General features: G+C 36.4%; 1 protein-coding gene across 7 annotated transcripts in view; it reads right to left on the reverse strand.

Moving 5' to 3' along the window:
- The window catches only part of RBBP8 (RB binding protein 8, endonuclease), a 91,590-nt gene that overhangs the window by 61,525 nt on the left and 13,219 nt on the right, over positions 1 to 16,846 (reverse strand). For 2 of the 7 annotated variants that reach the window (XM_057699688.1, XM_057699691.1), the window contains 3 exons: positions 15,412 to 15,507; positions 14,806 to 15,325; positions 11,303 to 11,508 (listed from right to left, as the gene is read on the reverse strand). In XM_057699688.1, the coding sequence (XP_057555671.1) occupies positions 11,303 to 11,411 (109 nt within the window). In that variant the 5' untranslated portion in view covers positions 11,412 to 11,508; positions 14,806 to 15,325; positions 15,412 to 15,507. Of the gene's footprint in view, positions 1 to 11,302; positions 11,509 to 13,764; positions 13,806 to 14,805; positions 15,508 to 16,846 lie in introns of those variants that run through there. The other 5 variants (XM_057699687.1, XM_057699692.1, XM_057699689.1 and 2 more) reach the window with 4 other exon arrangements.

A 16,846-nucleotide genomic window follows, 5' to 3' on the forward strand; every position in this document is an offset into this window, starting at 1 on the left:
CTGCTTACAAAGAAGTACTTAACAAAAAGTACTACTGTTTTTAGTTCAAGATATGTATTACATGTGTTATATGTATTTTTAATTTTAACTGAGTCCGATACAAAGTACAAGACCACCGCCAATGGGACCTGGGTAATTATTGTGAAGAAAGCAGGCTGAAGGGCAGTGAGACTGCAAGAAAGGATATGGACAAAATAGAGTGACATTCCTCATTCTCAGAAACAATAATTAAAAGGAGAAAAACAGCCATTAAACAAACATGAAAATATATCCAACACCACCAGCAATATAAATCCAAACCCAAAAAATTACTTAGCAAAATTATGAAAATTATAATACCCAGTGTTGATAAAAGTGTTGTAAAACTACACTGCCATGCTTTGCAGGAGATATTATAAATTAGTACAATTCTTTTGGAAAGCAAGTTAGCGATATGTAACGGGACTCTTTTTCATCAATATCCCACTTCTTGGATTCTAACCTAAGAATACAATCCAAACTATAAAGAAACTCATAGTTACAAAGAATACTGAACAATTTATTGAAATACAAAATGCTTAAAATACGGACAAGTTTAAGTAAAATATGATGTAACCACCTGACAGAATAATATACAGCTATTAAAATCATTAAGTAAAAAAGAATAAGTCTAGCAACACTAAACTATTTGGTTTTCCATTTCTCTATGCTATTTTCTGCAACGTGATTATTAAAAGGGGGGAAAACTTCTATGTTTATATTTTCTGATTACTAAACCAATCTTTTTACTATTCTATAATTTTCCCACTTGTGGATATTATATTCACTTTTAAAAACGGTGCCTATAAAGTTTAAAAATTCTATATCTACTGAAGAATTTCTTTTATTTGGGGCATAGTTAATTCCCAATAAATGGTTATTAGTTAACTAATTTCTGGAAAAATCAAAGATTGTCTTTGGTAGTTTATCTATGGATTCTAATAAGTTATACATTTAGAAAAGCTTTCCATATACTTTATATAAAACATTAATAAATTTGTCATTTCTAAGAACAGGATTTTTCATTATCTATCTGAACAACAACATTTAGCTAAATTAGAGTTTTAGAAAACAGACCTATCTATACATTTCCCCACCATCTCCGCCTCCATGGTGCTGACTAGGGATGAGATTAAAAGTCATATAGATACTAACAGGGAAGTTACCTTTTCTTATTGCCTAAAAGGTAAGGATTTAATGTTAAGAAATCCAGTGATTATGGAAAAATAAAGGCCCTGGAGAATTTTTTTGTTATACTTTTGCCCTATATCTCAAATTTCACCTCTTGAAAATGTTCAACTGATATGATACATTTTACTCTCATTTCTATGGCCTATAATTTGAATAAATAAAATGTTATGAATAAAATAGTGAAAAAAAGTTATGACTAAACCTGTAATCAAGTGTTCACAGCAGCTTTATTCATAATAGTCTTTAAAAACAGTGGAAACAACCCAAATGTCCTTCTATGAGTGAACTGTTAATAAAAAAAACAAGCTGTGGTACATCCTTGTACCACATGTACTATTCAGCAATAAAAAGGAAAGAAATATTAAAATATACAACAATCTGGGTGGACTACAAAGGAATCATGCTGAGTTGAAAAAAAAAAAGCCAACCCAAAAAGTACATCCTATGTGATTCCACGTACATAACACTCTTAAAATGACAAAATTATAGAGATGGAGAACAGATTATGGGTGGCCAGAAGTTGGAGGGGTTAGTGTGGGAGAAAGGTGGCTGGGGACTTAAAAGAGTAGCATGAGGGATCCTTGGTAGTCACAGGAATCTACTCATGTGATTGAGTTAAAAACACATACACAAATGAAGGCATGTAAAATTAGGAGAAACTAAATAAGGTTAGTAGGTTGTATCAATGTTCATTTCTTAGTTGTAATATTATACTATAGTTATACAAGATGTTACCACTGGGGTAAACTGGGTAAAGGATATACTACAGTGTGAATCTACAATAAACTAAAAATGAAAAGCTAAAAAGAAAACTATGGAAAAATATTTCCCTTAAGAGAGCTGGAATACTGTTAAAATGTAAATCCTTATAATAAAGAGAAGTTTTTTTAATGTTAAAAATAAAAACTGGAGTAATGTTTTGATTATTAAAAAAATTTTTTCCATCTGTCAAGTTCCTAGCTGGAGAAGCTTCCTTCTTTTTCAGGTAATGATGACAAACTCACAATACTTTGAAAGTACTTAGTGAAGCATCAAATCATTCTCGAAGAATTAAGAACTTGTGACCCTTCTAGGCCAAAGACTAGAGTCAGCAGTTTTTCACTCTCTTTTACCCTTCCCAAAGTGTGTGAAAATTTACTTGCTGATAGATTTTCTTGTTTTTAATTTTGGCCGACTTGTAAAACTCAGGTCCGCCTTTAGAAGTGAAAAGTGCACCCAAGATGAAATGGATTATTGCTATGAACCATTTTAAGAAAAGAAACAATGAGATAGAAAATCCTTACAAACTTCAAAAGAAAATTCTTGGGAAATATGGAAAGACTACTCTTTTATCTTGTAAGCATTCAACACCTGTGAGGCATTTGTTCTGTCACGCAGATCAGCCCTGAAGCAGGTTTATGTGTGTATGTGTACGTATGTGTGTTTAAATTTTAGCATTTGCTATTCATCAAGTCAATTAGGCATCTACAATTAGAACCCTATAAAAGTGTGCTTTAATCCTGCTCCACACCCAACGGAAGGAATGAGGCTATACAACAATGCAGCTCCTGTATGAACAGGTAGTCAGTTCAAAACAGTATTTAGGATTGTAACACTGGCAACCTGAGACACAATGAGGAAATAATGCTCAAAAGACCAAAAGCACTGTACTACAATTAACCCTACACCCATGTGTATATGAATTTTGGACGAAATGAAACAATTAAGGGCCCATATGTGTAGTCACATAATATAAGAAGCAAATTTAAGTAAGAATTTAGAAATAAGCCAAGGATTCAATTTGTTATAAACAAAGTAAAAAATATTGCTATGTTAATTTTTACTCTCATTTGCTACCCACAACAAACCATATATGTATGTACTGCCACTGTAAAACAAGTTATTTATGGTTTTGAATTATAAATTGTAACTCTAATAACACTTTTCTTGATAAATAGTGGCTTTATATATAAATCAAATAATTAAACTTCTACCAAAAACACAACTACTAGTATTTCTGTAATTGCCTAATCAATTATTTCAACTCCAAAGTAAATACACTTGTCTTTATGAGATGCAGCCATATTTAAGGTGTGCTTAGTTTACTCTTAAGATTTAATTATCTCAAAACGGGTAAATTAATTCTTTGTGGATTTTATTGAATTTATGTTAATGCAAATGGAAAATACATGTGAGAGTTGATAGCTTTTTTTCACCGAAGTATAGTTGATGTATAATATTATGTTACAGGTGTACAATATAGTGATTCCTAATTTTTAACAGTTATACTCCATTTATAGTTGCTATAAAATATTGGCTATACTCCCTATGTTGTACAATACAACCATTTTTTTTTTTTGGCCACACTGTGCAGCATGTGGGATCCCCAACCAGGGATCTAATCAGGGCCCCCTGCAATGGGAGTGTGGAGTCTTAATAACTGGATAGCTGGGGAAGTCCCTATCCTTGTAGCTTATTTTATACCTAATAGTTTATACCTCTTAATTCCCTACCCTATATTGCCCCCCACTTCCCTCTCTCCACTGGTAACCACTAGTTTGTTCTCTGTACCTGTGAGTCTGCTTCTTTTTTTGTTATATTTACTAGTTTGTTGTATTTTTTAGATTCCACATATAAGTGACATCATACAGTATTGTCTGACTTATTTCATTTGGCATAATACACTCCAAGCCCATCTATGTTACTGCAAATGGCAAAATTTCATTCTTTTTTTATGGCTGAGTCGTATTCCATTCTTTTTTTTTTTTTTTTTAATGGCTGAGTACATATACATACCACATCCATTCTGATGGACATGCAGGTTGCTTCCATATCTTGGCAATTGTAAATAATGCTATGAACACTGAGGTGCATGTATCTTCTCGAGTTAGTGTGTGTTTGTTTTCTTTTTCTTCAGATATATATCCAGGAGTTGAATGGCTGGGTCATATGGTAGTTCTATTTTCAGTTTTTTGAGAAAACTTCATACTGTTTTCCACAGTGGTTGCACCAATTTATATTCCCGCCAACAGTGTATGATGGTTCCCTTTTCTCCATATGCTCACCAACATTTATTGTGTTCTTTTTCGTGATATTCATTCTCACAGGTGTGAGGTGATATCGCACTGCAGCTTTGCTTTGCATTTTCCTGATGACTAGCTTTTCTTAATGAGTAGGACACTGATATAATGGACCAAAATTACTTGGAATTCCTTTCATTGCTTACTTGTGTAGTCTTAATATGAATGTTATCTTTTTGGAATTTTTCATGAAACGTCTGAGAAAATAAATGGAGCAATCCAAAACCGAATCAAGAAATATTTATCCTGTCATATTAGAGCCTCCATACTTTCTGTTTCTTCAATGGGGCTCCAATTCTGCCCTCAAAAATCTGCCTAGTTTTCTATGAAACTTATTACCTTATTTACCAGATATAGAAAATATTACTAGGCGAGATGTTGATGGTAGAATGTAGCATGCATCAAATCCATTTATTAAAATGGTGGCATTCTGAAAAATATTCTAATTCCATCTTATTACTTCTGCTTTTTAATAATAAACCTGATACTGAAAGGGATTTTAAAAGGCAAAAAAAACTCTGTATCCAAACAAGTTCAGATGCATCTAAGTTCTTATGCATATATAAGAAAAATTATAAAATCCAAGTACCACCTTCATAACTTTTCTTTTCCTTTTTTTTTTTCTTTAACCTGACATGAAGATTTAAAAGCAATGAGTCAATTTTGATTCCTATATATACTTCAAAACCTGCAAAGTCTGGACAAGTCCATGTTTGATGTCTTTCAAATAGCCTCTTGCACTGGTTTCTCCAAGTGGATCCTCTACTCAAAAAAAAAAAAATTAAGTACCCTTCAGGCATGTTTTTGATGTTATCACAGTCACAGGATCTAATTTTCTATGGAACTATCTGGAACACATTGACAAGGGAATGTCAAAAAAGTCTTCCTTTTAGCATGTTTGCCTGGCCCCCACCAAAATGTTTTAAATAACATACTAATTTTTAAAAAATAGTGTGCAATCATTTATAACTTTTAAGAATCCATAAGTGATTTTGAAATTGGTAAAAGTAGCCTGACTGATATATTATAATGCACCAGAAGTTATCTTCTCTCATCAGCTCAAACATATATTCAATAGCTACTATTCATAAAGCATAGATATTAACCAAAATCACAACCACTGCTGTATTCCTCCCTTAAAGTTTTTGCATGTATATAAACTAATGATCCTGGGAGTGTGATGGCTATTAAGAGTATGCCCATGAGGAGTACACACTTTCAAAAAAAATTATCCACTATGTAATATCTGTGGGTCTTATATGTTCTATAATCTGATGAATGGCATGTTATTCTTATCAAACAATACATTACTTATTTTCTTGATGGTTCCTTGTGATAGAGGTCTCCTGAAGATCTGAAACACCAATGAATATGAGGAAAAAATCTGCCAAATACTTTATCCCTGTTAAATTAGAAGCCTAAAAAACAAAACTGTCCCAGTTTTAAATGGGTATGCCTAAAAATTCTAAAATGAAGATTATGTGCCACATGAAAAACAAGCAATTTGGTTAAGTAATGAAATAATCTCAAAAAGAAGTCATATAAAACTGTATGTACACTGATCACAACAATATAATAAACTACATGCATTTCTTTTAAAACTAGGAAAATAAATATCATTCTTAAAAAATGGTAATTTATTCTTCCTTTTCCAACTTTCTACAGTATCATCTAAAAATAGAAAACTTAAAGTAAATGGGTAGTAAAGCATTTCAGGGTTTTAAAGATATAAAATTTTGATATTTTCATAATTATGGGATTTTAAAAACTTATATTCAAGAAAATGTTTCATTGATGCAGCTATAAACTATGCAGTTCATTCAGATACCATTTACTAATTTCTACTATGTGCCAAGGACTTTCACCTATGGAACTGCAGATAGAAAGATGAGTAAGATAGGGACTCTGCATAATAAAATTTTAATGATCTTCTTATCTTCTTAAAACCAGTTATAGGACAACAGAAAGTAATCATTTGAAGGATACAGACTTTAACGAAGATGGCAGAATGCTAATTCTTCTCAAGTACATCTGATCCTATTTAAATCATTTGAAGATACTGTATTTTCTTTACCTTCAGGTCACAAAGAATAAGCTTTTTTATAGTGTATAGCCCCTATAATAGTTTAAACTCAAAGCTGTTCCTGTTGGTAAACTTACATGCTGGGCTCACAGTATTATAAACCAAGAGGAAGATACTGCTGCTCTTCAACAGAAGTTGGGAGATGTCATTATTCCTTTGCAGTTTTTAAAAGTGCATGTAGCTGATTACATTGTTATTATCAGTGTAGTCAAGACAGAATGTCTTGTATCTGACTTATTTCTGCTATCACTTCATTATATAATTATACTGTATATTTTCCTAAAGATAATGAATACAATGCCCCCCAAACCTACTGTGTCTTCTTCACTGTTGTATTCTCAGCAACTGCTACCATTCCCAGCATATAATTCAATAGCTACTCACTGAAAGGATAGCAAGTCAGCCCTAAAACTCAGAATACTTCCTCAATGTTTCACACTACATTTTCTGGGGGAAAAAAGTGTAGTCAAGTGAAGAGTAGAATGAATGTAAAATACTCATATTGTCCCTGAACAAATGACCACAGGCACAGTCACTTAAAAATCAGATTTTTATCACTAATAACAAATTTGAATTTCTAAATTTTCAAATATTTGAAGTGAACTAATCTGCCTCAGACATAAACAGCTCCTATCAACTGATAAGGAAAAGGCCAACAACCCAAGAATAATCAGGTTTACAAACAGTTCTTAAGAAAGAAATACAAATCATCCTCAAACATAAGCAAAGATACTTAATCTCATTCATAAGGGAAATATAAATTAAAACTACACTGAAAATAATCAATAGATATATTAATCAAACACAACATGGAGATGTCTTTTAGATACAGATTGGAACAAACCAACTATAAAAAGATATTTTAGAAAACTGGGGAAATTTAAACACAATCATCTAATAGGTATAAGATGACTAGATTAAAGAATTTGTTTTGTTAGTGTGATAAAATGGCATTTTTTTTTTGGGGGGGGGGGGTTAAAAAAAGACCACTGGGGACTTCCTAGGTGGTGCAGTGGTTAAGAATCTGCCTGCCAATGCAGGGGACATAGGTTTGAGCTCTGCTCTGGGAAGATTCCACATGCTGTGGAGCAACTAAGCCCGGGTGCCACAACTATTAAGCCTGTGTTCTAGAGCCTATAAGCCACAACAACTGAGCCCGTGTGCCACAACTATTGAAGCCCACGTGCGTAGAGCCCATGCTCCACAAGAGAAGCCACTACAATGAGGAGCCTGTGCACCACAATGAAGAGCAGCCCCCACTCGCAGCAACTAGAAAAAGCCTGTGTGCAGCAACGAAGACCCAATGCAGCCAATAAATAAATAAGATAAATTTATATTTAAAAAAAAGACTACCGCAATATACTGAAGTATATATAGATGAACTTATGTCAGAAACTTCAAAATAACTGAATGGAAGAGGGATAAAGATGTAAATGGAATATAAGTAAAACAAGACTGGCTATGTATTGATAATGGTTGAAGCTGAGAGATGAGTAAATAGGAGGTCATTATACTATTCTCTTTACTTTTGTAAATATGTAATATTTCCTAAAATTAAAGTCTTAAACTGTAAATTAAAAAAAAAACAATAGAAGAACGAACACACAAAAGATAATAGAAGTGGTTACCTGTTTGTGTGGGGGCAAAAGAGAGTAAATTTTTGCTGTTTATTTTGTGTTTTGACAATTTTAGAAAAAAAGTTTAAATTAAAAAACAAAACAAAACACAATGGGTAAAAAAAATAATACCTCCATTGACACCTGGATTTTTAACTGAACACTTTACACCCTGACTGCATCAGCAATCCTTATACGCTGAAAGAGACCTTTAATAGAAACATGGATCAGAATAATCTATCAAAGAATGAGCATAATAGAGCAGTAACAGACGCAAGTGAAGTAGGAGATGTAGTAAAACTTCAATCTTTCATAATAAAATTAAAGAGTTTCTAATGTTTATCTCAGCTCCGAATTCAAAAATTACAATTAAGAAATAGACACTTTCAGCAAAGTTGTAGAGTACAAAGCAACACACAAAAATCAGTGATGTTTCTTTACATTAACAACGAGCACTCTGAAAAGGAAATTAGGAAAATCCCATTTACAATAACATCTAAAATTAAGAAAATCCCATTTACAATAGCATCCGAAAGCATCCAATACAAAATAAGGAATAAGCTAAACCAAGGAGATGAAAGATCTGCATGATGAAAACTATAAAACATCTCATGTTCATGAACTGGAAGACAATACTGTTAAGATGTCAACATTACTCAAAATGATCTGCAGATGCAATTCAATCTCTATTGAAATCCCAATGATGTTTTCTGCACAAATAGAAAAATCTGTCCTAAAATTCATATGAAATCTCAAGGGACTCTGAATAGTCAAGACAATCTTGAAAAAGAACAAGGTTGGAAGTCACATATTTCCTGATTTCAAAACTCAATAAAAAGCTACAATAATCAAAACAATATGGTACTGGCATAAAGACATACAGACCGATTAGAATAGAGCCTGGAAATAATTGCATATATGATCAAATGGTTTTTGAGAAGGGTGACAAGACCATTCAATGGGGAAAGGACAGTCTTTTCAACAAATGATGCTGGGAAAACTAGATGTCCTCAAGCAAAAGAATGAAGTTAGACCCTTACCTTACACCATATACAAAATTTACCTAAAAATGGATCAAGGACCTAAACATAAGATCTAAAACTGTAAAACTCTTAGAAGAAAACACAAGGCAAAACTTAATGGCAATGGATTTGGCAATGACTTCTTGGATACGGTACCAAAAATATAAGCAACAAAAGAAAAAAAGTAGATAAATTAAACTATATCAAAATTAAAAACTTCTATGAATCAAAGGACACAATTAACAGAGTGAAGAAACAACTCAAAGAACTGGAGAAAATTCTGGCAAATCATATATCGGGTAAGAGATTAATATCCAGAATATACAAAGAACTTCTACAACTCCACCACAACAAAACCAATACAATTAAAAAATAGGCAAAGAACTTGAACAGACATTTCTCCAAAGATACACAAACAGCCAATAAGCACATGAAAAGATAACATCACTAATCATTAGGGAAATGAAAACAGTATGGAGGTTCCTTAAAAAACTAAAAAAAGTTACCATATGATCCTGCAATCCCACTCCTGGGCATATGTCAGGAGAAAACTCTAATTTGAAAAGACACATGCACCCCAATGTTCATAGCAGCACTATTTACAATAGCAAAGACACAAAAGCACCTAATGTCCATTGACAGATAAATGGATAAAGAAAATGTGGTACATATATGCAATGAAATACTACTCAGCCACAAAAAAGAATGAAGTAATGCTATTTGCAGCAACATGGATGGACCTAGAGATTATCATATTAAGTGAAGTAAGTCAAAGACAAATATGATACCACATACATGTGGAATCTAAAAAAAATGATGGAGATGAACTTCTTTACAAAACAGAAACAGACTCACAGACACAGAAAACAAACTTATGGTTACCAGAGGGGATGGCGGGGGTGAGGATAAATGAGGAGTTTGGGATCAACATATACACACTACAACATATAAAATAGGTAAACAACAAGGATCTACTATACAGCACAGGGAACTATATTCAGTATCTTGTAATAACCTACAATGGAAAAGAAACTAAAAAAGAATATATATATGTATATACATGTATAACTGAATCACTCTGCTGCACACTCGAAAGCAACGCAACACTGTAAATTAACCATGCTTTAATGAAAAAAAAGAGAAAGCTATTCACCTGGGGGGAAAAACTACAAAGCACTGTAGTAGTAAATCTCTGGTTGCCGTAGGTAATCAAGAAACAAATGTAATACGAAGCATTTCCCATGGGAAAATGTACTACATTAAAGTGACAGAATTAGATAGGTATGTTAAGGCTTACTATCAAACCTTGAGTTTAGCTTTAGTAGTTTAGCTTTTAATAGTCCATTTTAACACAATCACATGTAACATTTATATACTCATCCCAACAGCAACAGCTCAATTCTCTGTACACTCACTGCATTTCATATAAACCTTTTAGCTCTTATTTCACTATGCTGTAATTATCTGTTCACATGACTCTATCTCTACAAGACTGTAGGCTCTTTGAAGGCAAACTGCCATTTACTTTTGGGTTTCATGGCTTAGTGGCAAACCCAAGCACTGAGACAAATTCTGAAAGTTTATTGAACGACTCAGGTAGTATTTTTACGTCAATAAACAATTCTGAAAATAATTTTACAGAAGAAAATTAAGTTTAGAGTTTATGTAACTTGGCTGAGATCACAAAGTAAGTACATAAATGAAATGAGAATTCAAATCCAGATCTTCAGTCAACAATTTCTATGCTCCTTCCACCAAACCATACATATTACCACAAGTACTACAAGTTGTGCAAGAGCTACATTCTGTGGTAGTTGTCTGTAGTCAAAAAGCAACAACTCAACCATAAAAATGAATCCCCCAAAATTGGATAGTAAAGGTCCCTTAAAAACAAGATCTTTGGGGCTTCCCTGGTGGTGCAGTTGTTAAGAATCTGCCTGCCAATGCAGGGGACACAGGTTCGATCCCTGGTCTGGGAAGATCTCATATGCTGTGGAGCAACTAAGCCTGTGGGCCACAACTACTGAGGCCGCACAGTGCAACTAATGAGCCCATGCGCAGCAACTACTGAAGTGTGGGCACCTAGAGCCCTTGCTCTGCAACAAAAGAAGCCACTGCCTAGAGCCCTTGTTCTGCAACAAAAGAAGCCACCGCAATGAGAAGCCCACCTACTGCAACACAAAAGCCCTAATCACAGCAGCTAGAGAAAGCATGCATGCAGCAAAGACCCAATGCAGCCCCCCCCCAAAAAATTAGTTATTATTATTATAGTCTCAGCAGAATACTGGTATAAGTATTTAAGAAAACAATTACCTTGTACTTCTTTATCATGATACTCCTTTAGTTTTGTCCAAAGATCCTTAAAGTCATTAGATACATCTGCAGAACTAAGGCTTCCACAACTGCTTCCAGAGACGTTCATCTTGCTTAATATGCTCCACACTTGTACTGCCTAATGTTTTCTGACCTTTTCTGTTACATTATATAGGTCTGAAGTTGTCTTTGGCCAGTTTAAATACCTGAAACAACAGATTGCAACATAAGTGAATTCTGCATTTATCTTTATGTAATTTGAAATCAGGATGACTTCAAGCCCAGCCAACTGATCTCAAGTTTTCTTTATTTACCTATGATCAATCACTTTAGAATCTGTGGGGGTGGAAGTGAGGAAAAAAGATGAGTATGGTGAGAAAAGCCCCAATTTCAGTTATCTGGCCTTAAGTTAAACTACACTTTCAGGCAATTTTTTTCTTATTCCACCTACAAGGAAGTAATTACCTACATTATGTTAAATTGAATGGATTCTGATATGGAGAGGTTTGTAATCATTCAAGGTCAGTATTGATTCACCATTCTAAAAGAATTTATTGCTTTAACTTTGGAGTAGATATGGAAGACAACATATTGGACCAAAAACTGGAAAACACTGAAATATTCTTGACCTAACAATCATCACATCTAGATACACAGACACACATTGTAAAAGAGCAAGAAAGATGACTGACATAACATGATTATCTGAACAGCTTTCTCATAACAATGAAATCAGTGAGCAAGATATGGACACAGCCAAAGATCTACAAGACAAATATGAATAAAGCTATTTTGTGCCTCTTAGAATAAAGGTGAGTGATTAAACTTTTTATTTGTGTAGCCCTTGAAGGAAGCAACAGGCTATTAAGTTCAAGTGGATTAATAAATATTTTAATATGGGTTCTTAAACTGAAACCATTAACTACTACTAAAAAAAATAAAATGATTAACAAGTCTACTAAACCTCACATCTGGCTCTTTAGCCAATGCCTTACCATTGCTAACAAGTGCCCAAACGTATTTAAGTGTCTTTTGCTAACCACTCCCTGAGGTCTCTCATGAAGAGGCTAAGATAAGCAATGGCATTTCTTTTTTTAAAAAAAAATATTCTCCATTTTATTTTTTATATTTATTTGGTTGCTCCGGGTTTTAGTTGTGGCAGGTGGGCTTCTTAGTTGTGGTATGTGAACTCTTATTTACGTCATGCAAACTCTTATTTACAGCATGCATTTGGGATGTAGTTTCCTGACCAGGGATAGAACCAGGGCCCCGAGCATTGGGAGCTCAGAGTCTGATCCACTGCACCACCAAGGAAGTCCTGCAATGGTATTTCTAAAGGAGCAATATTATGTGCAGAGCCACTTGGTAAACTATAAAGCACTACAGAAATAAAAAAACACTCATTAAGCTTTTCAAACTTTGTGATTACACTTTTCAGATAATCAGTGAAAACTGAACAAGTACTAGATTTTAAATATTAGGAAATTATTTTTAATTTTCTTGTATATGATAATGAGATGGCCATGTTAAAAAGAAAGCTCAATCTATTTTTAAAATTAATTAATTAATTTGTTTTATTGGCTGTGTTGGGTCTTTTTTGCTGTGCACGGGCTTTCTTTTAGTCGCAGTGAGCGGGGGCTACTCTTCGTTGTGGTGCGCGGGCTTCTCATTGCCATGGCTTCTCTTGTTGCGGAGCTCAGGCTCTAGGCGTGTGGGCTTCAGTAGCTGCAGCACATGGGCTCAATAGTTGTGGCTCACAGGCTCTAAAGCGCAGGCTCAATAGCTGTGGCCCACGGGCTTAGTTGCTGCGCGGCATGTGGGATCTTCCTGGAGCAGGGATGCAACCCGTGTCCCCTGCATTGGTAGGCGGATTCTTAACCACTGTGCCACCTAGGAAGCCCAGAAAGCTCTTAATCTATTCAAGAGAATAAATACTGAGGTCTTTACCAGTAAATTGACATGTTCACTGGGATTTACTTTAAAATACAGGGAAAACAAAACAAGGATGTTGGGTGGAGAGATAAATCAAGAAGGGCTTAATTGTGACAGTTAAAGAAATGGGCAATGAATGGGTGTAAGAGGGCTTCACAATTCTAGTGTCTCTTGAGTATGTTTATCATTTACATAATAAAACTCTTAAAAGTGGAACTGGGTGCACTGCATTAATACATCTTTATTTCCAAAGAAGCTTGTATTCAATTAACCCTAAAAGATAAATCAATGAGTCTCTATTATTGTCAATAAAAGCCACTATTTATTAAGTGCTCACTATATACCATGGAGTGTGCTGTTTTATATTTTATATATAAATATAAATATATTATATTTAATTTTATATTTTTTAAACTTAACCTTCACAACTGTATAAAACAGCCACTACTGATATTATTACTTTCATTTTAGAGTTGAAGAAAACAGGCTTAAGAGAGTGACTCGCCCAAGGTCACACTGCTAGGACACACCTGGAACTCAAGCTGTGACGCCAATGAACTCCAAAATACTTCTAAGAAGCCAAAAAACAACAAAGGAAGTTAGCTATTTCTGTTACTCAAAAAGCTCAAAACAAACTTTTAGTTACACTTCAATGAACAATTTAAAATTGCATATCAGTATTAAATAGTCTAAAACCAATAGTGTAAAATAAGCTTCCTTTAATAAATATACCTATCTTAACAGGTAGTAAAAAGATTAAATGTTTTTCCCCCACATAACAATCTGTCAATACTAAACTTGCAAATTCTAGCTCACAAAGGCTCGCCAATCTATTTTGCATGCTTAGCACTTTTTGCTGGCATCCCTTTTGATATTGAACCGTTATTCGCTTCACGAATTTCTCAAAAATGTGCATTTTGCCTCTCAAATTGCATCCTGGGCTCGGAGGTCTGCAATAAGTTAACAATATGCATCCCGTTACAGTGTAAACCATAAACCACCACCGTGAAGGTGCTCGAGAAGGTATCTTTCCTGTCACACCGCACATATTCTTACACAGGTGAGGCAAGAGCCGCGCCTCAGTTCACACAAAGGCCCTGAACAAGCTGAACAGGGACTCTGAGTGGTGCTCTTACGAGCAGAGCAGAGGTCCACAGGCTGCCATCCCAGGACCCTTAGCCCTCAGCCTCCTCCCGCGCCGCGCAGGGCCGGGGGGCCGCCCGCACCAAAGCGCTCCACCTACACACCGCAGGGTTGGCGCCGGAAACACTCGCGGCGACTCCGGGCGCAGGTCGGCGCACGCGCGGGGCGGGGCGGGCCCGGCGCCGGCGGGCACTGTCTCAGCTGGTGCGGAGACTCAGGAACAGCACCCAGCGCTAGCTCGTCCGCAATCCGGTCTACCTCCCGCGGAGTTTAGGCCGGCTCCAGCCGACTCCTCAGACTCAGCCCCAGAGTCACACAGCCATCCCCACCCGAGGCCAAACGCATACAGTCAGCCCGCAGCTCCAGACCGGAAATAACCGCTAGGACCCAGAGCTCTGGGTCGGGGGAGAGAGATTTCTTTTACTCACGGTTTGCAAGACAGCCTCGAGAGTCTCGAAAGCCCCAGCAGGAAAGCGAGCCCGCTTCTGGGGCTGGGAAGAGACGGCCCTTCGCTTTTCTCGCCGTTCCCTCACTAACGGGCCAAACCGCCGCGTCGGGACAGCCCGCGCTTTGCAGGGCGGGGGGATGGCCCGAGGGCAGCCGGCCTCGCTCGCCCCGCCCGGATCTCCCGCGACGTCACGCAACGTCGCGTGGGAGTTCCCGCGACGTCACGCCTCTTCCTTCTCCTGCTGCGGCCGAGCGAGGCGGCGCCCCTCACGCCCCCTGCGGGGGCAGCCGGGTCGGCGGCAAGTCCCACCGCGGTGGGCGGTGACCGGAGAGTGAAGCACCCCCTCTGAGCCGTCGGAAGAGGCCCGGAGAGCTGGCGGCGGCCGGCGCTTTTTTGAGACGGTCGGGAGAAAACTCACGCTGTTCTGTCTGCGGAGCTTCAACTTCTGCTAAGAATGTGTCTGACCTAAGCCCGTTTCTGGGAAAGCACGTATGAGCGGTCTGTGCCAGATGGAAAGTTAAAGTTATCCGAGGAAGGAAGGGGCAGGAATCAACCTGACGTAGCTTTCTGCCTTGTAAGCTCTTACCTGCGGTTTAGAGATGCACCTGACAGGACTAGGTGGCGAGGCCGTGTAGCAAAGTAAACGATGTGTGTTTTGCTCAGGTGAAAGTTTCTGACGAACCTGAAATAAGACGGTATCAGAAGTGACGCAGTATTTATTGGAACAACATGCTGTTAGGTAATTTTTTGTAGTCAGCGTTTTCTGTGGCTGTTTGTTTATAAACATTCAAATTGTTAGTATGTTTTCCTGTTTATCTTTGTTCTAAAGGAAGCGTTTTAGTGTTAGAAATTCTATGGATGAAGTTGAAGAAAATGAGCAGAATAGACTAGAATCACAAAATCTTTTCAACCAGTTCAGTGCTTTTTTTTTAGTACTTATGAGACCTGGGAGGAAAACAGAGGGTGATAATATAAACTTTAAAAAGTTGAGCTGTATTTAGGAAATCATAGATATAAAATGTAGAGGTGATTTTCCCATTCATTCCCGGTCCTAAGGGATGGATATCGCAGCTTACTCCTTGCGAGTAGACATAACAGGATGTTTCCGTACCATCCTATCAATGCTGTGGGAGCGTTGGTATCTTTAAAGTAGAGGGCTGCTGAACATTCATTACCCTGTTAATGAATTTTATCTCGTTTTAGTCTTTTCAATCAGATACTCTTATAGCGCTGTTACCTTCATATCTGACACTTATTGCAGTTTTCATTATTTACTTAATTCTGTCTCCCCACTAGACTTTTAAGTTTCTTAAGGTCAAAACCATGTCTTGTTCACCTTTTTATCACCAGAAAGTAAGAAACCCAGTGCTTGCCAGAGTCAGTCTCTGTGTAAAATGAATGAATTGGGCATCCCTTGAGGGATTCCTTTTTTTTTATTTAAGCGAGAATATCTTTGAATCCATTCAAAATTATTAGATTCTCATTAGGGGATTTTATGATAGTCACTTTAATGGTGGAAACTGGTCTTACTCCTAGATATCTGCCTCCAAGAAGGAGCCTTAAGAACCACGTGGTGGAATGAATTATGAAGTCCTATGAGAAAACTTCTGTGACAGAGAAGCAGATATTTTGAACTTTTTGTAATACTGGGTTTCTCAAAGTTTATGGTTTAGAACAATGCTTCCCAAACTTTTTCAGTACCTGGAAAATGAATACTTGTATTATATATTGTGATAAAGAGGTGAGACTGCTTCCATCCAGAGGCAGCAGAAATTAGGATTCCAGCTATCTCAGGCCCAGCACTGCCACCTTGAGGGTTGGGAGTTTAATGTCCTAGCATAGGTATAACCCATTGGAGGCCCTTGGTTAGGATGCTTAATTTAAAAATTGTGTGGTGAAATGGTTAAAATGGTACATTTTACCACAATAAGAAAAGTTGTGCACTAAAAACTCTAGGATTCTTAGAACTGTAGAATTTTGAAACTATGTAAATTTTGAAATCATCTAACTCAAGCCATTTT

The sequence above is a fragment of the Hippopotamus amphibius genome, chromosome 11, assembly GCF_030028045.1.
Source record: "Hippopotamus amphibius kiboko isolate mHipAmp2 chromosome 11, mHipAmp2.hap2, whole genome shotgun sequence".
NCBI lineage: Eukaryota > Metazoa > Chordata > Mammalia > Artiodactyla > Hippopotamidae > Hippopotamus > Hippopotamus amphibius.